Below are 22,913 nucleotides of genomic sequence, written 5' to 3'. Positions count from 1 at the left end.
CATATGCACAAAAAGCAGTCATTTTTAACTTGAGTATTAATAGCCTGCTCACAACTCCTCAGAGTGCTGTGTATAGGATCACCAAAAAAAAAAGCACTGGGTTATATTTTTGGCAAAACCCAACTCTAAGTACAAATCCATGAACATTTAAAATGTGAAGCATTTCCTTTTCTTTTTTTTTTTTTTTTTTTTTTTCTATGTTTCCTTAGACAAATTTAAGAGATCTCATTCCTGCTCAAGTCCAGGAATTTACTGATATTGGTCAATGGTTTCATCTGTGTGACAGATGCTTTTTCTATGGACCTGTTGTGGTGCATTTACTCAGGATGATGTCAGAGCCAAGGGAGGAGCAAGAGAGCACAATTCCCAATATGAGCAACTCCAGACACATCCTCATACTCCATGGCATGATGGTAAGCAGAAACAAATGTGTTCACTCCATGCAAGCAGTTTCATCATTCTTTTGGGAAAGTACTTAGTGGAAGTTCCCTCATGCAAGGCTTTCTCCTCACTTTGACACCTAAATTGTTTGCTGAATTACAGTTATTGACCAATCAGTAATCTCCCCTGAATAAGGAACAGTGGGTAGGCTCACACCCAAAATCTCAAAAGACACCCCATAATGATATGTAAAGCTGTGTGTCTGCTTTTGCCTTGCTCAAAAAGAAATGTAAGCAGTCACCTCCTTCCCTGTTTTGCTTCCCCTGTGCCCCAGGCCAGTTACCGTGCTCGCAGGCAGCAAGAACTGGAGGACAGTGATCACTCCCTCTGCCTTTCTGCATCTGCACAGCCCAGGCAGTGGAGACCTGCTCCTTGGATGAAGCTGCTTGATCTTAATGTCTTCACCCTCCTACTCTCTTCCTTGCATCGGAACACAGGGGCTGTACCAGCTGGCTCAGTGCTCACCTTCTTAGCTGGCTGGTTGATGTTATATCCCCTGAAAGTAGCTTTTTTTAAGAAACTGCAGAACATCAGCAATAACAACAACACTGGAGTATGTGACAATGTCTGTTAGTCCCATTGCTTCTGAAAACATTGTCTTGAGACAACTGAGGTATTGCAGTGTGCTCTGATGTGTCTTGTGCCATATGTAGTCACACAGACACAAGACACTAAGTGGAACTCTCCTCTTGTTTTTTCCCCTGCCACAGTGTTTGCGGACAGGTAGATGTTCAGATCTTTTACGTTTAAAATTGGAAATAAAACCCAGGATTTCTCATAATTTTTAGAAGCAATACTTTTAAAAAAATACATAATACATTCTTTTGTTTCTTTTCCAGTTACATTTCTATCATTTCTATCATTCTGGCATCTGTATATGTAACACTGTTGAGGGCGATTCTGATCAGCATATGGATCAGTCAGCAGCTGAATATGAAAAAAACTATCTTTAGATACCAGTGTGTGCTTGGTTTTAACTAACCTAAAAGTCTTCTCTGTGTTCTCTGCTACTGTTTGAGACAGGATATTGAGCTCAGCTGGCTTTTGGCCTGATCTGGGTCATACATTCTTATTCTTTGCTTCCTATTCTACTTCTTTTTTTTTTTTTTTTTTTTTTTTTATCTTAATTCAAAACCTAAGGGAAGATCAGGACTATTAAACCATGAACCTAGTTATAAAAATGTTGCATGATACAACAAAATCTACCAGCAGAAGAGTAACTTCTGCAGGATCCGAAACTGAGTCAGAGATCGAGACTCTGTGTGTGTCCATACGGGCTTAAAATCCCGCCACTGCTGCTGCATTCTTGTGACCACAAAGCCTGTCCATGTGCCGGTCCTCTGCAGTTGGTGTAACCTATGTGCAAATGAGGTAGTGAATTTCTTTGGCACAAAATGAAACGAAAGCCATGGGCCGTACAGCACACAGCAGGGAATAGAAGCAGAGCAGGGGGCTACAGCCCGCAACTGAGCCGCCTGCGCCCAGCGCAGAGCTGCCGCCGGCTGCCACCACCCGCAGCAGCAAACGCTGGGAAAGCCCAGGGCAGGGACCACACAGAGACACAGCTTCAGCCTGTTGTTACTGTTCCATTCTTACAGCTGGCGTATCGGCACCCACACCTGCCCCTGTATCTCGAACAAGAAACCTTCTGCAAAGTTTTCATTAAGAAATGGGTGGTGGTGAGAAATGGAGATGGGTTGCTGTGGTTAAGTATGAAACAGTCTAATTCCCATTAATCTTGTAGCAGTCTGTCAATGCAGCTGGGAATGAGACAGACAAAATATAGTTAAAAACCAGAGACTCTTTCTTATGTCTCTTTCCTCCGCCTGTTTAGTTACTTTTGGCTGCAGAGAAACCGTATTAGTGGTAAAATACATTTTTAAAAGACTTCCCCCTTTCAAATAAAAACAAGATAAACTCAGTTAACTGATTCATATCATAAACATTCTAACAACAAGGACTGTGCAGCAGTTTAAAAATTGATGAAGAAAGCTAATATTGTGTTTTATGACTACAATTAATAATTCTGTAATAAAGGAAAATTTTTCAGGGATGATAATTTTTAAAAGGAGAAAAATGTAATACAGAATTCCAGCACAATGCAGTACTACAGAAAGTGTGTTTTTACACTGAAAGAAGTGACATGTAAAAATAACTTCTGGGGCTTCAATTCTTTTTTAATTTATAAATACATTGAGAAATTATTGAAATATTTGTTTGTTCCCTATTAGACTTCAGATCTACTCTGAACACCTTTTTAATGGGCAAAGCTAAAGAACATGAATTCTGTTGAATGCTTCCAACTTAAACTCATGCGTTGGTGGTCTCCATAGTGGTTTGCTTCATGATTAACTATATGAAACTAACTACAGAGAGAACAGAATGTATTAGTTTTCTGTCCTTGAAATTTCATGATATATGACTCAAGTGGATATTGAAAACCTGGGTTTCATATTTCTTCAAATTTTCCAGTGGAATTTCAAATGTCTGTTGAGAATTTTAGACTACTGTGGTGACCATATTCTTTTAAAAGCTCATTTATAAGCATCTTAGAACAGGCTGTGGGCCAGTTTGCAAACCTCTGTTGCACAGAATATATTAAAAAGCCCAACACATGCATTCATCCCCTAAATAAGCCAGAGGATAGACTTAGGTCTCCTGATCCACTCTTTGAAAAGGCAGACAGCATGCTTCAGGTCTGGTCATGACCAATTAAAAACGGTAGTTTTTCCTGTCCTCGAGTCCAAAGGTTCTAGGTTGTTTCAGTCAAAGGCTGCACACACGGGACAACCTTCCTGCAAGCACTTTGGACAAATTCAGAGAACTCTGAAATAAGTTTTCCTGTCTAAGCATTGTAGCTTTAGTACCCAAGAGGATTTTTTGTGAACACTGGCACAAAAGCTGTTTTCACTGACGTCTACGCTGAAGCACCCATTATATTAGAGAGAGAAGGATTATTCCTGTACTGTTTTCTCTTTAAACATGGAGCATTCCTTTTTTTCACTGTACAAACTCTGTATAAACTCACATTAATCCAAATTTTTCTTCTACCAGGAATAGAAAATAAAAGCCAAAAAAAAGGCTTTTCTTTCAGCTTTAAGAGCATGCTGCAAAGTTCCAGAAACTGCTCACACATGACCTTACCTTTTGCAGTTTATTAACAGAAAAGCTTTGTAAAGTCTTGAGTTATGTAGTTTAAATTAGTCCTAGACTAGTACCAAGCAATCTTATTATTTCTCTAATTATAGTATTAATAACTCTTGTAATTTTACAGGGACTCTTCTTAACATGAGAGTTAATCTTAAGGCTTAGATTTGCACAATAAAACATGAGATTGAATTCTCAGTTTACGTTTTTTACTAAAATCATCTTCTAGCTTTTGTGGTTGCAAAGAACAGCTGACCAGTGTGACTTGGCTCCACCCTGAATCCTAAATACAATACCAGCAGAAGACAGAAAATACTGTTTAAAAAATAACTCTGTGGAGTAGATAATATCTGGGGACTGTGTAAGGCCAGCAGGGCTGTAGCCCCTCCTGGGCACATTTATTCCAAATGTTATCTGGTACATAACAGCAGAGAGGATTTGCTGGTCCACAGTCCCTCTCTCTTCTCCATTCTACTCTGGTTGCTAGAAATCATCACATGTCAAAGCTCTTGAATTTTTAGCACTCAGGGTTTGTAATACTGTAATCCCACTTATTACAACATGACTTGGGCAAAGAATGTTCACAGAAGTTACAGAAGTGAATGTCATGTCACAAAGTGACCACTGGAGTCATTGCAGAAATTTCCTTTGACTTCAGAAGTTGAGGGATGCTTCAGTGGTTCATTTGTGAAACATATTTGCTTTCCAAATAGGCCTTGTATGACCTCATTTGTTAACAGTCATAGGAGGTGTTAAAACTCTTATCACATAATTTAAAATATCTTTTCACCACCTCCAGGAACCTGGAATTTTCTGCAGATGAAAAATTATGCAACAAGGATGCTTAGATCATGACTGGGCACTGAATCTTACTGTGAACTCCTGGTTCATGGTTATGAGATTCAGTCCCATTCTCAGTTTGAGTCTCTAGACTTTAGCATAAAATAAATATATACACAATAAAAGTCACATAGCAAAATGGGAAGTTGTCATGAATTCCCTTTTATTCCAGGTATATCCCTGAGTACTTTATGTCCATCTTTCCCTTCAAAAGAGCAATAAAAGCAGGTAAGAGGAGTATTTTTCATAAAGATTATACTTTGTACTGACATACATGCACTAAGAGTCCAACTTAAATTCTGTCAATCCAGTATTTCATACACAGATGTCAGCTTGCTCTGCTGGGATCCTGAGCTTGATCAGAAGTTGCATGGCAGTAGTTAGCACAGTGCCAAGCCTGAACTACGTGCCCTCTTCAGAAAGGTTCACATCTGCTTGTGAAATACCATGTAAATGTGGACTTAGTCAATGGAACTACTAGCAAGAATAACTCCTCTGCTCTGCTCTACTTTGCTCTCCTCTCATTAATACCATGATAACAGGCTGACACCTGAGCAATGTGCATGTATATAGCACAGATTGTTTGTTTTCCACAGAGGAGGAAGCATGTGTAGATTAGAAGGGCAAGAAGGAAGGTTTGTTTGTCCTTTATAGAAGCATTGCGGGCAGGGTTAAAAAACAAACAAAACAAAAACAAACAAACAAAAACAAACAAAACCCCAAACAAACAAACAAAACAAACAAACATGCATTAAGGGCAGAATGCAATGATGTTTTCTGACTTCCTGTAACATTTCATTCAGAATTCTTGGGACATTTCTGGAGAAAGACCTGGTTTTCTCCCTTCTTCTCCCCTAAAGAGACATTACCTTTATGTCCAGATTTCTTAGCATTCAAAAAGGTGAGAATTCTTAATCCTTATCATCCTCTTAACACTCCAGGTGTTGTTTTAGATTTTCTGAGCCCAGCTCTGGTACAGCTGGAAAAGAATGGCCATGAGGGTCCCAGATAAAGCTGGAAACAGGTAAATTTTTGCAATCTACTACAAAAGCTGGAGTGGATCAAAATGTCTTTCAGTGCCTTTGACATTTTTCCCTTTCCCCCAAAATGGGAGGAAATAAACAGCACTTTTTTTTCCCCAGTTCTTCCTCTCACCAAAGCTGCAGATCACTCAGCGTAGCACGGGCTGTGCTAGCCAGTGAAAAAGCAGCAGTCCTTCATCTGTGGCTCATGAGCAGCCTGTTCCTCATAAGGCCCTTTGGTATTGCATGTGGCCATAGGGATGTAACAAGCTCATACTGCATTAAAGGAGAACAACATCTCTTGTTGTCAACAGTTTATCATTTTTCTCACCTCTGAGACATAAGAGGCACCTCTGAGACTGCAAATCCAAGTCCAAAACAATTTATTATGGTTGCTGAAACAGAAAAAATTTTAAAAAGTAAACTATACTTATCCTTCAAATACTGTGCTATTAAGTGATAGGTGAGTGGTTAAAAGTAGAATACTGCATATCATTCCACAAAAATTATAGTGACTCTTGAAATATAAAAGATCTGTAAAAGGTGTTATAGCACCTCTCTCTCTGAGGCATGCTTAACCTTTGCAATTCTTTTCTATTCTGCTTCTATTTTGCTTAAAGTCACTCACCGAACACTTTGTCTTAAGCATTGTCTGTCACTTGCTGTACAAAATTGACATGTATCACAAAGTTAATTCCCACCTATCAACAAATATATTTTGTAATGATATCTATAGATATATCAAATAGATGTATTTCATATGAGAAAAAATCAGTTAATGTTTGAGAAAAGTATTTTATTAATTTTAGATGATAAATACAATTCCAAAATTGAGACTAAATTCTCAATAACTTTTTCTCTAACTGAATGTTAGCGTAGATTTTTTTTTTTTTTCTCTTCAATGTCATGCTATAGTTCTCTACTTTATCTTTCTCCTGCATTGGTCTTTCTTCAACTGTGGCCAAGGAATAACTGAAGAGCAGTATGAGAGCATTAAAGCATTTTCTGGACCATACAATAGATGCTCTCTAGTAAATGTCCACATTGAAATGATTTTCCTACATTGTCTGATCCTAACATCAACAGAGAAGTCTTAACTGGCTTTTAGTAAAGAAAATTCAGCCTTTTCCAGGGATGTTCTTCTGGCTTAAAGTACTATGATGGACTACACTGGTTGCCTCCATGTCACCTACAAGTTTATGTAGAAAGGTTACTGTTGTTTCCTGTATACTTGTTGATCCCAGTCCAGTAGTGTGATTCTGGGTTTTAAAAGACTATCGACCCCATACCCCGTCCATTGCTAACAATCATTGGCTCTAAAAACTGTGACCAATTTACCTACCTACGTGCCTACCTAGCTAGCTATGTACCTTTCCCTGTCATGTCTTAAATCAGCTAAAATTCCTATTAGTGTAATACAAATCACAAGTATGTCATCAGGTTCTCTTCACAGATACTCAGATACTGAATTTGTTGCCCAAGGATTTTACCTTTGCCTATTTTTAACTTACTGTGAATACCTGAAAAAATGCTATATGTAATTTTAGAAATGCAAGGAAATCAAGTGTCCAGCCTCCTTTGTATAGAAGTTGCCTGACAAACAAGAAAATGGTGCTTGAATTTAAGTCAATAAGCTACTACTGGGTTTTTCCCTTTACTTTCAGTTTGATATGTTATTTCCCTCATCCTGGCCTAAGTAACGGTGACAGTGGATTTCAAATAGTTGCAACATCACACTCAAGAAATGAGTGAACTTCACGTAAAGTGAGTAACTTTCATCTAGATCCTACAGTTGAGTGTAGCACACCAGATTTATCAAATGTAAGTAACAGATTTCCAATGGAAGCAGCAGGCTGATGTAATAGGAAGCATTGCATTGCACTGCATTGCATCGCACTTAAAAAAAGCAATGAACCATCTTCTATGCATGCTCTGGGTGAGGAACTTTTGTGCTTCCTGTGCTAAAGAGGACTGGTATCTCTATAGTTCTGCAATTAATCTTACAGAGATACCAGTTGCTTTTGTATTTCTGCCCCATATTTTCAGAGTGACTATGAAGATTTGCAAAAGCGTATCATAGACTTAGGTAGCCAAATCCTATTGACTCTCCGGAGTCATTTGCTGTAGAAAATGTGATTTGGTTCTTAAAACCCCTTCAAAATGTCATACCTCTTTTTGACTTTTTTTATCTTTATGCAGGATGGTACTATCTCCTTCCTCACGTTCTTTTTTGACTTCTAATATTGTCTCTAAATACGGGCTGTATATATAATGGAGTCTATGTAGAAACACTCACTGTGTTGTGAGCTGTAAGTTGACTGGGCAGATGTGGATTTATTGGGGAGAAGGGAGTAGGACTAAGAGATGGAAACCCCTTCTTTCCACTTCTCTTATTTAGCACCAGCTGGTGCTCTGTGTCTACATGGATTTTATGTCAACATTCAGCCCTACACTGAACAACAGTTAGCTCTAATCTTAAAGTTGGGTAGCCACATTAGTATGATATTGGCTAATTATACTGTTGTTCAATACTGTTGTTCAATATCTACTCTGGAGGCAGCAGATGGCCTACCAGATTTCAGTGCAAATGAGGTAAACATCTTATTGACCTCTCCATCTAAGGAGATATACCTAAAGTCCCCATCTTGGGTGGCTGCTCTAGTTGTATCATAATGCAAATGAATCACTGTTGTATAAAACTTAGATTTTTTGTTTTTTTAATAGAAGTGGGATGTATTTTTCTGCTCTATTGTTTTGCATTTCTCTCAAGGTTTGATCTTGCTTCAGTGATTCTACCTAGTAGCTTGCAACTGGAATTTTTTAGGAAAGTTCATTGATATGCTAATATTATACAGTATTTCCTGATGAAGTCACATAAATCACTGCTTAGCAAATTATATGTAAAGAAGAGAGTTCCCTTCTCACTGCTACTACGTTAATAATAACATAGCAATAACAATAACAACTTGATCTTTGGTATTAATAATCCATTTGGCATGAATCCAAATAATTTGGCATTAATCAACATCCATGCAAAACTAGCTAACTGCTGAAGGAAATTACATATAGAGAAATCATACCGATTATATAGTTTATCTAAATCTTCCTTTTACTAATGTTACATGGGTTTTTTCCTGGATTGTGGTGAAATGACTGTGTCATTCCACAAAGCAAAAATCATCTGTCCTTCAAAAGAAAGGAAAACCATTTTCAGACAGGACATTTCTGCCAAAAAGGAGTGTTTCCATTGCATTAGAGGAAAGCAAAAGATGGACATAGAGTTTCCACCATTGTCTTTCAGCGTCATAGGGGAAGTAGGATAAAATGATGGGAGAGAAGCTGCTCTCCTCCAAATTTCCCCTTAAGAGTATATGAGCTCATAATGGAAAGCCAGACTGTCATCAAAAGATATTTTCACAATCTCTATGTTTTAATATTTAAAAATTCCTCTGGTGGATCATAGCAAACTCTCCCATCATGGAAGTTCCACATAGATGTGTCTGTGCTCCATAACTGGCATCTAGGATTCTTGACATAAAGTTTGGGTATCATATTAATCCATTTGTCCTGTAACAATAACAGAGCTAAGGCAATTATGTAGGCTTTATGCATGTGTGTGGAAGCATATAGTCTAAAAATGTGTGTTTATTTATATTAATCATGAACTGTTCATGTTTCCAAACTGAGTAGGCATTTAAATACTACCATCAGTTTGGGCAGATGTTCAAGCTATGCATTAGAGACATTACAGTCAAAAAAGAAAAGCCATAATAGGTGGTTGACATAAGCAAACAGGCAAGCTAAAATGGGTTGAGAAAGAAGTAGGCAACATGTATGTAAAGTCACTTGTTCTCTTATTTAACTTCTCAGTGACTGAATGCAGCTCTCAAGTTTTCCTGGTCCTTTCTGGCTTGCTGTTAAACTTGTGTGTTATCACAGAAGTGCATTTTGGAAATTGGAAATTGTCTTAAATGGAAACAAATTGTTGTCCCTGGGCTCTTTCTCGTTTGTGAGAGAGCCGCCCTAAGTGCTTCCTGGAGGCTGCAGTTGGAACAGGCTGAGGCCACAAGGGCAAAGGGGTGTCCGTGTTCCCTGGGGCTTCCTCTCTGCCCCTGTGACAAGGCTTCCCCTGGGAGGAGAAGCACATCAATGGCAATATGGTGCACAGCCCAACCTACTCCTGACATGCATTTCAAAGATTGTCCGGGACCAGGATCAGAAGACAATTTTGCCACCTGGAACAGTTTTATTACCTTTCATTAGACTGTGCCCCAATTGCTTCTGCCACATCTTTCTCAACATGATTTCTCAGGCTGCCATTTTCTCTTTCCGAACAGTGAAACAACAACGGCAGAAGTGTCAGTGTCTGCATGGCCCCACCTTTGGCAAAACGGCCTGGGTAACAACAGCTGTTAAGACAGGAGTGGGAATATAATCAGTGTATGTGAATGGAGGACCCAAAACTGTCTGAGAACACCTTTGTCCCAAATGATCACCTAAGAGAGGAAGACAAGCATCAGCCAGCTGCAAAGACGGTACCTGTACTTGTAAACCACACGTCCTCTCAATGTGTATGTGTGTGTGTAAGGCTGTGTGTATGTGTGGGAGGGGGAGATTAAAGCTTTTGGGGGTAAGTGGAGGGTGGAGATCTATAGGTATCAATTAACATTTTGGAAGTGTCTAGTACTCTGGCTTACCTGTTATATTATTGATATGGATCTCGAATTAATAGTTCGCTGTTTACTGGTCAATTCTGTGTCACGGATAAATCAATAAACCACTTTGATCCAGATTCGGTATACAGCGTGTGAAGGGAGCAGTTTTTTGCTGAGCCACCATTTCAAACCTGCTTCAGAAAGCTGCGCTCCCAGCCTGCACCCTCTCGTTCTGCTCTTGCCCAGCTCTGGCTGTGAGCTCTAGCAAAGGGGAGTCTGGGGCTGGGGTTTGAGTAACAGGTTGGGTACACTGGCCTCAGCAGGGACGTTTTTAGGCCCATGTGAGATTGCAGTGCTCTAGTTTTGTGTTTTGTCAGATGGGAGGGGGTTAAAGCTCAGTTGCCAAAGGTGTATGTGATCCTACTCAAGCCATGTTTCATTGAAGAGGATGGCTAAGGGGACAAAAGGGTTCCACTGGCAATGCTGTACATTTGTGTAAAGCTTATAGCACAGTTAATCCAGTAAACAATAAACAATAAACAGGAACTCCATGCACTGGGAACTGCTGGGGCTCATAAGAAGTTTATCTCACTGCTAATTTGGGTCGTTCCTCCTTTTGTTTTATGTTCTTGCCATATTTGGGGGCACCAAATATGCAACACATTGCAGATGTTTGTGTTGTTTCATCTGTGTGAAGGACTTCTGAAAGACCACTGACTATAGCAGAAGGGACAGGCACTATCTTTTCATTGCTGGACTGAGTACTACATTATAGCTTTGATCTCTGGGCTGTGGGAATACTCCTGTCACTAGAAAGCACACAGAATAGAGTTGTGTCTCTTTATGAATTCCTAGAGCAAGTCAGGTTGAATTTCAAACAATTTTGGGGGCTTTTATAAGCAATGTATTTCTTGTTGATTATAACTTCTCAGTCATCATATTCAGGTTTGGAACACTAGAAGAACAACTTAGTTTTAGTTTGCCTGACAAATAAAGTGAATTGTTTTCTATTATTTCACAAATAATTAAAAAATTATTAGAAACTTTTTCCTTGTTTTCAAAGTATACGTTATGTATGGGGCTTTTCTTATGCTTGAGTACAGGTCCAAAAGCAACATCAGTTTATAAAGAAAAAACAACAGGTTAATTTAAAAACTGAAACATAAAAGAGCGTGACAATCTCAGGTTTTTATCTCTGAGCCAAAACTAATTTTTTATTTTTTGGTTGACCTAGATCTCAATTTTTAAAATAAACATAATTCTAAAACAGCAATTAAAAAATATTTTTTCCTTAGCTTTACTAATGATTGATGTGGTAGCTGAGATTTTACCTCATGTAATTACCTCTTTCATGCTTATCAGGTAGAAATAGATCTAATTTATTTAACTTTCTTTTTCTGTCTTCATAACATATTTCCCATCAGACAGTTTTGGAAGTTTATGTAATCTGTATTTACTCTTCCTCAGATGATGAACAGGCAGTATGAGAGAGACAGAAAATCAAGCAGGAAAGGAAATGCCTTTGGCATACCATAAAGGTCATTGTAACAATCTCATAATCTCATTTCCTCTTTAAAGTTTACCTGGGAGTCCCAAACTTTTTTTTTTTTTGCTTTAGCTCTGCCACTATGTAAAATAGGAACTCAAGCCACGTGTTGCAATTCTGTGGTATTGCGGTGAAACGGAGCATCCCTTTCCTTTCAGAGTTTAGAGGTATTTATAAGGGAGCCAGCATTGCTTCCTTCAGATCACAAAACAACCTGCCTGGTAACTTCAGCTAATAGGCATCTCAGAAAAAGGTGAGAATTCATTTCTTCTCTAACACTGGGGCAACACAAGTCTGGTATCAGCTGCTTCAGATGAAACTAATGAAAACTTCTAATTATTTATTTATAAGTGTATTTAAATAGTTGTCACGGCATTTTTCTCAGGACAGTATTTATATGCTTATAGCCTGAAGTTAAGCACATAATGTATATATGTATATAGCTCATAGAATTGTTATCTAACTAACGGAACAGCTAATGCTAGAAGGTAATAATCTGTTGTATCTTAGCAATATTCATGTTGCTGAGGTGTGTGCATTGACAAATATGTATTTATGGTCTGACCATTCGCTGTTTTAAAAAACATGTAACACCATTGACTTGGCCCTGGCTTGAGCTGGGGCTGGTCCAGATACATCCAGAAGTCCTTTCTGACATAAATTACTCCGTGATTAGCAGTGAAGGAAACTGTGCTGATTTACAGCAGCTCATGATGCAGGTCACAGGGAACATATCATGTTGGTACGCTCTCCTCATCTATGAAATGCTTGGGCAGCTGCACTAATTAATGATGTTCAGAAACTGAGTTTATTTCTGATTAACTTTTCAATAAAATTTTGAGATGGGGTGAGGGGGTGTTCTTCCCCTCATCTCAAGAATTGAATAATTTTCTATGAAAACTGTTAACTTTTTTTTCGTCAAAAACGTGAATCATGAAGCTTCTCCCTAAAACCAGGAGCAACTTTTCTGTTTTGAAGGTTTTGATTTTGATGAAAGGTTGATAAGGAAAACAAGGCATGTTTTATACCCTTCTCCTCCAAGTTTTAGTTGATATTTCAGATATTGGTTTTATGAAGCACAGTGATGAATGCCATGTTACAATGAAAGAAAATAGCATCTTTCAGAAAGTTGAAAATGTTTTTTCTTTTTGTTTTTTGTTTTTTCCCGCAAATTACAGATAATCCTGACTGCAGTAGAAAATCATCAGGAGCTAAGGGTGTTTGCCTTTTAATGAAGCAATATACTGCTGATAGGCTGCCTGATAGTATCTGGCTTTTCACTGAGGCTTATGTCTGAGTACAGATGCAATGTGAGCTGGTTCTTCTCCTACACACTCTCTCCAGATACTAGTAGCTTCTGGTCCCATTAATAGCTGCTCTGTGCTGTGTACAGAATTGGATGGCACACTTCCTTGGCATTGGTCCAGAGACAGGTGATTTCTGATCAAGATTAAGAACTGCTAATAACAGCAGGAGCTGCCAGTGTGTAACAGATTTGGTGCATGCAGAAATACACACGTACTCTTTCTCCATAAACCTAAATGAAAATATTTTGTAGCACATGAGAAGAAATCAGAACTATCCCCCTTTCACTGAAAAATACTGGTTTGGGAGGGAAAACACCCCAAACCACTTAATTTTGTGTTTTTCCTGTACATTCAGACTCCCGCTGTAGTTAGAATAGACTTTGAAAAATATATTCACCAATCTCTTTTTCTGAGTCATACTCCTATGCATTTAATCTCCATTTAAAAATGGTCTGAAAGTGCATTTGAATAACTGCCATTAAAGGTTTTTATGCACCCGGTGGTTACTACTCTATTTGGCCAATATATTTTGTGTTTCATGAAAAGCTCTATCTGTAGTTTGAATTCAGGACAAATATATATTTATCTATTGGATACAGAGCCATATACTTATATATTCTCTGGTGAGATATATGTATATGTCTCAAATGAACACAGCAACAATAACATACAGAACCAGACATTTCTGCAAATATAGCTGTGGCACCGAATCTAGTAGGAATTTTGCCTGAAATTTCTTGCAGATTTAATTAAGACTGTGCAACCTCGGGTGGATACTAGAACTAATACCAGTTAAGCAAGCGTCGGTATTGACGCCAGCTCACACTGACACTGCATTATTGACACTGCTGTCACTTGTTCCCACAGAGATGGTGAAGACTACAGTCCAGCAAAACACTTCAGCAGGTCCTTATCTTATTCACAATCCTTTGCTTTAATAGGACTACTGACATGCTTAAACTAAGGAGTAAACTTATAAGCTTTGTATGACTGGAATTCAGTGTCCATTGATTCTTTAGTCCAATGCCTTGTTCATGCAACTAACCTCACTGGCACCAGCAGGACTTTTCTTGCATGAGGAATATTTAACGGCGGGGCATGGGAATGCTTCTGAGCTCCTCACCATATAAAACCTATGCACACAACAATTTCCACCAAGTTCCCTGATTTCTTCTCTAAACTGATTTGCAGTGTGAATAACAAGCGGATCAAAATCTTGGCTTGATCTCCAGCACAAACTTGATATTCAGTTTTTACATAGTCTAAGAGTTCTTAGAACGGGAGAATGTTGGAACTGACTCTGTCTTATCTTGCCCAGCATTGAGCTCAATTTCAGTACACAAGTAACAGTCCTCAATGAAGTTTAGTAATTTATTTTTTCCCTACAGATGTCTCACCTACTATTTGCCTTACTTTCATTATTTTCCTTTGCTGCCCTTCTGGAAGCACAGTGGAAACTGAGGGAAAATGGTAAGCAGTCTTCATTTACTGAGACCTACATCTGACTTGGACACGAGGGTATTTCAGAATTATACTCGTGTCCACAAGCACAGAATTTGTTAACTATACTATTTTAGGCCAAGATTCTTCCGGTTTGTTTGTGAATAGATAGCCAACTAATTGGTATTAGTGGATGAAACACTTAGAAGTTCTAAAATGTCATACAACAACCATTCTGAATATCTGCATTAGAAACCATCTTATTTCCTATTCCCTGTTCTCTCGTTTCAAAAGTTTCAGTCATGCAGTATGGAAGCAGAAACAGTATCTTGTGACTTAGGTAACAGCCCACAAACAAACAAGTGAAGAATTAATTGTCAGAAAGAATATTTCACAGTAAAACCTAAAACCTAAAAATAGTTTATTCAACTTTTCTGGTAAATAGTGTAAATGTAAATACATTTGTAAAAATATAGGGTCCATAATAAACAAACAAATCTCACCAGAAATTTGGGCTAAATTCAGATAATCAAATTTGCTGTTCTTATTCACCCAGTGTAGCTCCATAATCCAGGCTGTCTTCAATGCGATTATCCAAAAAGAGGGACCCTGATCAACATGAGGAAAGCATTCTCAACCTGATTGTGTTTTATTTGTAAAAAGTAATTAAATTACTTTTTCATGTATCTTTACATTAAAAAAATTATTTATCCTGTGGGTTCCCCGAGCGATACCATGGTGCTGAAAACTGCAAATATGTTTGTCAGTACTGAGAATAATCTTTGTGTTTGAAGACTGTAAGATTTACCTTGTTGGTGCTTCAAACATCCATGAGCAGTGTGGTAAGCTTCCAGGCTTCCTAGGCCTGTATGTTTTCTGCCATTTTAGATTCAGTGTTTGACATGTATTTCTTAGTACTCCTCCTTTGTGGTGAAGTCTTAAAGCTCTCATTCTGGAAGTGAAGTGCTCTGGTGAAAAGGTCTTAGAACTCACTACAACTCCTATTTCCTGAGCTGAATGCTTGCTGTGGTGCTGACACACTGAGAAACAGATTTTTGCCACTTGCACGTGAAAGAATCTCTGAGGGCACTGAACGTGGTTGGGGAGTATGTGACAGCAGTAGTATATTTGAGCAATGACAGTTACATCTGAGAACTGTTGCTGCACAGAAGTGTAGGTGAAGCTCTTCAGCCAACCACAGCAAAGAAACAAGAAAAGATGTTTCTTTAATGGAATTGTTTCAAGTTATTTTATTATGTGGTGTGTCTTCTAATTTGGAAAGACCAACAGGGCACGCTGAAGTCACAAGATAGCATTTAGAAGACCACATCTCCTTGCTGCAGCCCACTTAGCTCTGCTGTAGCTCAGCAATCCTCTGCCTCTTAGTAATTGCTCCATTGGGACCAGGGTGATAGGAGTACGGATTGTTCCCTGCCAAAAATGGAAAACAGCATCAGCTACAGGCAAATACAAATCACATACCTGGAGCTCCCCTCCTTCCCTCGCTCACTGACAGACCTTTGACACTGAAGAGGGCAAAGCATCATAGCACTGCACCATAGCAAAGCACCAAAGTACAGCGTGGTTTTACATGCCATTCTGCAAGCAAAGGTCACAGGCCACATGCAGGAGGAATACCGGGGCTCAGTGTGTCCTGGCATCCTCACTTTTAAAACAAAGGTACCTGCCTACTTCCCACAGTTATCAACTACTGTAATATCCTCTGGGAACATGGGAAGAAAGAATCACTTCTTCCATTAAAATGTCATCTCTATTGATCAGCAGGTTCTAGATACACTGTAAATTTCCAGGTGATGGTGAGGCCTTGGGAAAGCAAGCCAGAGATTTGTTAGCAGTTTTCCTGGAGAGTAGAGCTGAAAACAAGGGCTCAGTTAAGTGGCTCAGTTAAGTTACCCAGTTAAGTCACACTGTTAAGTAGTTGCTAACATGTCTTTCTCTCCAATGTCCAGTGTACGTCGTAGAATCAGAGTGGAATGATGAGACACCAGCTAAAAGGGTGGAGCTCACCTGTAACACATCTGATGAAGCACTGCCAGTTTACTGGAAAAAGGGCACTGAACTGAAAGGAACTGGAAAGACACTGATTGCTGAAGTGAAAGAGTTCCCAGATGCTGGCAACTACACCTGTCTGACAGCTAATACCCATGAAATTGTCAGCTATGATTTCTTCCTCATAACTAAAATAGACTCCAATGGGCAAATGATAAGGTCAATTCTGAAAAGTTTTAAAGGTACAGTCATAGGACGATGTGATGTATCTTGCTCAGCTTAGTGCATTGGAGCTTTGTGAGGACCAGAGGGAGCTCTCTGGAGAAGTGCATGAAAAACATGCACTTTAAAATGGGTCCTCTTCAAATGCTTTACTAACAGTGAAAGGCAAATGATTACTTTTGTGGGTCTGTATATGGTGCAGCTGATGAGCAGCATAGCGATCAGTTGCCGTGGGATTAATTTAGGACTCTCTAGACCTAGAGGATGGAGTGATGGTAGGAATTATTAGATACTAGATAGCATCAATACCACACCACTGCTTTTCTGGTGAGAGAGCAATTTATTTGCTTTGCCTCCATTTCACAGACCCAGCACTCAGGAGAGGATTTGCAAAACTAGGTCTACATGATCTGACAGAACCAGGGACTGACCTCGATTTTTAAGTGCTGTCATTTGGGCTTCTCCATTCACCGTTAACCCACTGGGACAAGCCTGTGGAGTTTTGCATTTTCTGCATGAATCTCACTCATCTATTTCTCATGTTACAGTCCCTCACTATAGTGCCAAGACCTTGGAATTTCCAAGGCTTTTTCTCTGGCTCCTGGATCCACATATCAGATGCAGTAGGCTGGTCTGCCAGTCAGCTACATCCAGGGTACAGTATAGAGTTGTTGAGAGTCTGCAGTGCTGGGCAGCAGGAAAAAACCACACACCTATACTGAGGCCTCATTCACTTCTCACACTGGAAGCATCCCCCATCAAGTGCCCCAGTGTGTCAAGACGCGAGATTACCCACTGCATGCACTCTCATGCACGAGGTAACAAATATGCAGGTTTGCCAACTGAATAGCTGCAGTGTTGCTTTGTGAAAGGAACAGTGGATTTGCCTATATAAATCTCTTACTGACAGCTATCTTGCAACAGTGTGGGTATGCTCCAGCTCCTGTCAGCAGCTCCTGTCATTAACCTCACAGAGGTGGTTAATGTGGTGCCATGTAAGCCAGCCTTCAGCCACTGTGTGTTATATGGGGTTTTAATTGCAGGTGGCTGCCCAAGGGGCAGTATGGAACTGGGTCTGCCTACGTACCCACCACCTGCCAAAGTAGATGGGAGTCTATTGAAGTACGGTTTTTTCTCCGCTTTGACCATTTTAGCAAAGAGTAAATAAATTATGTTTTCTTTCTTTTTCCATGTAGAGCCAACCAGGACATTTTTAAAATGTGAGGCAAAGAACTACTCTGGAATTTTCACATGTTCATGGATGACAGAAAATGAGAGTCCAAATGTGAAGTTCACAATCAGAAGCCTAAAAGGGTAAAGGCTTGTACTTTCCTTAACAACCTCATAGTAAGGCCAGAACAACCCTTTGTGTTACTCTGTGTAGGAGATCCTGGATTTTAGGCTATTGAGGACGTGGAGAAGGCAAGGAATCCCACTTCCAGAGTCTGAACTTCTGCAAAATGTTTTGGGCCATCACTAGGACTAACTTACTAACAAGGGCATGGAAGTTGCACAGAAATTAATAAAGACTTGAAAATGGAACAACCCCCACTGGACTGTTACAGCTGCTACAGTACAGCCACAGAATAACTTAAGCAATAGCATAAACAGTTCATGGAGGGGAGAGGAAGTTGAGGCAAAAGCAGAAACAATCATAGCACTGAGTCCCTTCGCAGCATATCCAGCGGAATTAAGGGAGTGGGAGGCTGCACCCACTGCAAAAGCCACATGTCCACTGACAAGTCTCTGTTGAGGAACACTGCTCAAACCTGTGAGGGAAATATGTGAGGGGAACCTTGTGGGGATTTCCTACCTCCCACTACTCTTGGGGGTTTCTCCAAAACATGGAGTGCTTGGGCAAAGGTCACTTTAGTTTGTTAAAGAAGAAACGACTCCAAAGTGTTTTATTTTGCTGAAAGAAAAAATAGAACTAGATTAGGGTAGTAATTTATAGATGGTTTTTGTTATTTATTTCCCAATGGATACATTTTAACCTTCCCTTATTTATTCCAGCAGGGTTTTTGGAAGGGCTAAGCAACAAAGATTCTAGAGCTTGTCACAAGACAGTGATAATAAGAAATGAGATACCCTGGTTTAGGTTTAAAAACTAATTCCTTCTGCTAAGGCAGGGGGGGCTTTTGTGATTTTACATTAATATGTAATACAGCACTGAAAATGTAAGAACTCCAACTGAACTGTTTCTACAGCTGTTGAAGTGCAGCCATGAAGTGATACAGGCAACATCAAAACATTACCTTATTAACTACATGTTATCACTGTGGCAAGAAATTCTCAGAACAAACCAGCATTTCCAGTACTTTTCTCTGTTCTGTATTTAGTTCTCAGGGAGATGTAACCTGCAGTAGCCCTGTAGCTCACACTGATGAATCAGTGTCTGAATACACAGTTCAGTGCCAAAAAGAAAACTACTGTCCATTTGCTGAAGAGCATCAGCCAATTGAGATGTTCCTAGAGGTGATTGATGAGGTGGAATATGAGAACTACACCAGCAGCTTCTTCATCAGAGATATCGGTGAGTAGACCACGAATCGTGATTAATTTTTAGCTTTATTTTTGCTGCTGATAGTGGAACTAACAGTGGTAGCTAATCAAACCAAGCTTGGGAATCCCTGCCCTATTCTACTGTAAATCTGTATCAAGCCCCCAGTTACAGGAACAGGGGGAAACAAATCATAGCAGCAGTCCAGAAAAGGATGAGGAAGTGAAGAAGCAACATCTCCCTAGCTTGTGACCTCCAACCCTCCCACTCCTACATCTCCCAGAAGTTTCTGTAGCCTTCTCTAATAGATGGACATGTTTTGGAAGTGGTATGTGGGAGAAGTCAGAGAAAACCCAATAACCCAGCAGGCTTTTCTCTGAGAACTGCAGATTTACTCAGCTAATGGTTAACGCTGTGCATGCATCCCTCCTGATCTGTTCTTACAGATGGGCATCCTGAGCAGTTTGGTAGAACCTGACAGGAAATCAGAGGACCAGTTGTGACCATGATGTTACAGGGTACAGGAAAATGAAGCAGCATCCTAAAGAAACAGATGTTTTGCTAAATGCCCTAACAGTCTGCAGGGGCTGAATGTATTCCTCTGTGTCCAGCAGAGCCCTCTGCAACTCTTCAGGAAGAAAAAAGGAAGGATCTTACTCAGAGAGACTGGGAGTGTGTTTAATTTTCCGTAAGAATCATACAAGACAGTTTTTACATATCGTGCTTACTCTTCTTTTAATCTCATGGAGGCTCCCAAAGCTGATTCCTATAAAGCTATCAACAGTAGTACACCACCATCTGATATGGGGCTGCTAATGTGAATTAATTCCTTCTACATTTTCTCTTGCAGTAAAACCTGACCCGCCCCAATGTCAGTACACAGCCACAAGTGGAACAGTGACCTGGACATATCCCAGAACATGGAGCACACCAAAATCCTACTTCTCTTTGACTTTCAGAGTCAAAGTTGAAAGTACAAAGAGACACAAAATCCAGGTAGAGATACAACATTTGAAACACAATGTTCTTGCTTGAATAGACAGTACAAATAATACAAGCTTAGTATGCAAGAATCATGGACTAAAATAAATAAAAAAAAAAAAAAAAAGGTGATGAGACCCAAATCTGGCAAGATTCTGTCTTGGCAGAAAAAGACCTCCTTCCCAGTTCTATGAGCAGTAAGATCCAAACGACACACTCTGGGGTGGAGGCAACCCTGATGTAACTGGGGAGATAAAATCGTGCCCAGCATTGCATAGCTGTGCTAGCATGAGAAAAGTATTTACTAATTCATTAGTAGGCTGTGTGGGCCCTAATGTGGGAAAATCCCAATTTCCAAATCAAGAAGCCTAGGATCCATAGCACTGTTTTCCTTGTATGTTGTTTGCACCTGGGTAGCTCAGACTTTATAGGTGAACTGGCAAATAAGGAATCAGTGACTCATTTGGTAGCATTTCTATGGAGACTGACAAAGACTAGAGTCTTTGCCACTTACTTTCCAGTTATTATTTAATTGTTAACTAAACCTTGCTACTCGGCTTTAGCTTTAAATCACAAAATGGTTTTGCTTCCTTTGCTAATGTGCATGGATGCACCAAAGGGTACATGACAGCAGTATGGTGATTGCCTAGGCTGGCAAAGAAATCAACAGCAGAACTGGAAAGAAATGCACGAACCAGCTGACCACAGTGCAGGTGCTTAGCTGCAGTGCTGCTCTTCCTTGGTCCAGCAATCAGAAAAGTAAACAAATGTAATGATCATTCCAGTCTGTCAACCGATTAAACCAAAGACACTAGAGGCTGTCTTTTCCTGTGTGAAAAAAATAAGCAAGCCTGTACCAGCAGATGGGGCTATTCCCCTAGTGCTGACTCCTCGGTTTCAGTAAAGCTGTCTTGTACAATCCCTTAGGTAGAGAAACTGGTGAGTCTAAGCAGTGCTGCTCGTATCAGCCACAAGTCCTTAGTGGAAATTTCAACGATACTGAAAAGCAGCAACTTCTGTCTTTTAGGGTTCCCACTCTGGAGGAAGAAGAAAAAAGAGAAAAACCCAGATAAACAAAACAACTCTTTATGACTGTCTCTGTTTCGGGTTTCAATCACTCTACAACACTAACTTTAGTGGAAAGTGGGCATTTTAGTTCATTTCTACTGAGGTTCAATTTCTCACAAGTCCTTATGACTTTGGCATCTGTGGGTAAAGATTGGAGGTGCCTTTGAAACAACAGACTACCAGTGGGTTTTTTGAATTACATGGTCTTGTTGCAATCTATCTGGCACTGTATTGTATGTTCTGTTTGACCTTTACAATCCGCTGATGGACCTGTGCCCTGTTCATAGGTCTATGATACTGATGAGCAGTCTATTCAGATTCCAACAGCTGGGCCAAAAGACAAGATCTCTGTGCAGGCCAGGGATCGCTATTACAATTCATCCTGGAGTGAGTGGTCTTCACTTTGCAGGTAAGACTTAAAGAACCTTATACTGGAGGAGCAGGGATGATTTTTCACCTAGGAGAGTAAGGAGTCTATGAACTTCTGCTTCTTAAATACTCATTTATTTCACATTTTCCCATAATCATTTTTGTCTCCTGAACATTTTAAAATGAAATATCTGTAAGGGAATAAACATGTAAATGTATTGGGCTGTCTAAATGATGATTCCCTTAAAAAAAAAAGATGACGAAACAATTAGAATCAATTTAAATCAGATAGGAAACAACAGATGTGGGTTCATGGACATGGGTAGGGTTCTACCTAAACAGGCAATTATGAAATATTCTTTAAGAAATGTATGAGCATTTGGCTGTTGCTAGCGTAACCCATGCTGATTTTTATCCTCTCTGTTCACTGATAGTTTATGAATCAATGCTGAGTGTCCAAATACAGCAGACAATCCATATACAGGAGTGAGAGAGAGAGGAGATATTTGCTATTAGAAAGAAAAGCTGTTAGCAGCTTCTGCTAGCCCTACAAATGGTTGTTTTCTTATTCTGTGAATTGATTAACCTTCTTTGACAGTTCTAAGTTACTCTCAGCCTAGCTTTCCAGGTCAGAACATATTTTTTAATATGGAAATGGCCTCCTTCAGATCAACACCAAAAAGAATTATGCAGATGTTTTTATCTTCTTCCTCTCTTCTGTTTTGTAATTTTGGGGCAGGTTTGGGTTTTTTTTGGGGGGGGGTGGGGTGGGGTGAGGGGTGTTTCAATTAGGTGTAGATGCAAATCTCTCTGATCTCCAAGTCTCCCAAGTCACACAGTTGAAAAGTTGTGAACTTGTAGCCCTACTGAAACACTTGAAATGAGATCACGCTGTTCTGTGGATCCAGTCTTCATTGGTACAGGGGCATTTATAGGTACCAGTGGGAGCTGCAGGACATTTTCAAAAGGGCTGTAGCTGGACAGGTGTCTAACTCTCATCAGCTGAAGCATTCACCCTAATCCCCGTCAGACATGGGAACTTCTGAGCCTTGCATCATGTGGTCATGAGTCCTTTAAATAAATTGAGTGGTGGCATTTCACTAGGTCGTTTAGACCAGTAAAGGTTTATTGAGAAATGGACTGAAAATCTGGGTCTAAGGAAAATAAAGATCATTCTTATGTAAATTTTCTTTCTCTTATTTTACAGATAATGAGTAAGAGATTCTAGAACAGCACAGTGCTCCTAAAGAAAGCAAAGAATGAATTAACACAAGAACATAAGCACAATTAGAAGAAAAGTCTGCATTTGAGATTACTCAGAAGCCATATATTTTTTGTATTAGATTAATATGGTCCTGATTTTGA

General features: G+C 39.6%; 1 protein-coding gene across 1 annotated transcript; it reads left to right on the top strand.

Moving 5' to 3' along the window:
- Positions 1-14,314: 14,314 nt before the first annotated feature.
- Positions 14,315-21,592, top strand: IL12B (interleukin 12B). Its single transcript, XM_009968922.3, is given in 7 exon segments — positions 14,315-14,336; positions 14,339-14,428; positions 16,369-16,650; positions 17,827-17,944; positions 18,970-19,163; positions 19,981-20,126; positions 21,467-21,592. Coding segments are annotated over 7 exon segments (978 nt in total).
- Positions 21,593-22,913: the final 1,321 nt, after the last annotated feature.

This window comes from Tyto alba, unplaced genomic scaffold (assembly GCF_018691265.1).
Source record: "Tyto alba isolate M040663 unplaced genomic scaffold, T.alba_DEE_v4.0 Super-Scaffold_17, whole genome shotgun sequence".
Taxonomy (NCBI): domain Eukaryota; kingdom Metazoa; phylum Chordata; class Aves; order Strigiformes; family Tytonidae; genus Tyto; species Tyto alba.
The sequence above is the reverse complement of the archived record's forward strand: the minus strand, read 5'-3'. Positions and strand labels throughout refer to the sequence as shown.